Source organism: Aptenodytes forsteri, unplaced genomic scaffold (assembly GCF_000699145.1).
Source record: "Aptenodytes forsteri isolate BGI_AS27 unplaced genomic scaffold, ASM69914v1 Scaffold271, whole genome shotgun sequence".
NCBI lineage: Eukaryota > Metazoa > Chordata > Aves > Sphenisciformes > Spheniscidae > Aptenodytes > Aptenodytes forsteri.
In genome coordinates this window covers 515,906-516,906 of record NW_008794602.1, presented here as the reverse complement: position 1 = coordinate 516,906, position 1,001 = coordinate 515,906, and the positions used below count along the sequence as shown (strand labels likewise).

At 69.8% G+C, this 1,001-nt stretch overlaps 1 protein-coding gene across 1 annotated transcript in view; it reads right to left on the bottom strand.

Annotated features, from left to right (window-relative positions):
- CPNE7 (copine 7) overlaps positions 1–1,001 on the bottom strand; it is a 9,259-nt gene that overhangs the window by 7,198 nt on the left and 1,060 nt on the right. Inside the window, 1 exon segment of the mRNA XM_009273088.1 lies at positions 873–977. Coding sequence (XP_009271363.1) covers positions 873–977 — 105 coding nt within the window.

Sequence of the window (1,001 nt, the reverse complement as noted above, 5' to 3'; positions counted from 1 at the left end):
CCCCGCGCCACCGGCCCTGGCTCCAGCTCCGGCTCTGGCGAGCAGAGTCAATTACACGCAGAGGGATTTAGCGCTAAATCTGCCGGCTGAGCAGCGGTGATTAGCGAGCGCAGAGCTGCCGGCGCCAGCCCAGAGCTAAGCCGTGGAGGAGTGATGGGAAGGAGCCATGCCAGCCCCAGTGCCAGCGCCAGCACCAGCCCCGGCTCGTGTGGGCACCAGGGTCCCACAGGGCAGCGCAGTGAGGGGCACACGGCTGTGGTGCCGGCCCTCACCCCCCTCTGAGCTGCCCCGTGTGTGTGGAGGGGTGGGTGACGCCACCCGGCTGTCCCCGCCTGGGCTGCCCGTCCCGAGCGGTGTGAGACCAGCCCACAAGCCCTGATCCACCCCAGGGGTGGCCAAGGCGTCCCTTGGCTCTGGCCCGGGGCAGCGGAGCCATGCTGGAGCCACGCACCGTGGGCACCCCGTTCCCCAGCCCTGCCGGAGCCTCGGGGGACTCGCTCTGACCAAGGCATCTGCATCGTCCCCACGCGCTGCCGAGTGTCCCACAGTGCCCTGCCCCGTGAGCCCTGTGCTCTGCACCCTGCACCTTGCACCCCGTGCTGTGAGCTCTGCACCTTGTGTCCAGCATCCTCTGTGCGCACCCCACTCTGCACCATCTCCTGCACCCCGCACCCCGTGCAGTGGCTCCTGCCCCATCTCCGGCCCCGTGGGCATCGCAGCCACCCTGGGGCTGTCTCTGCTCCTGTCCCCCTCCCAGAGATGCAAACCCTGCGCCCAGCACCCTGCACCCAGCCCCACCGCATCCCCGATGACAGCCTGCTCCAGTCCTGCCCCGCTGCGGTGGGTGCCGGCAGTGCCCCCCGCCCTCCTACCTCCATCCACTGGCCCTGGGACTGCATCAGCAGCAGGACGCAGGGGTCTGACTTGTTGAGCGTGTCGCGGTCCAGGAGGTGCTTACAGCTCACCCGCAGCTCCACCTTGGAGAGGACGGCCAGCGGGGC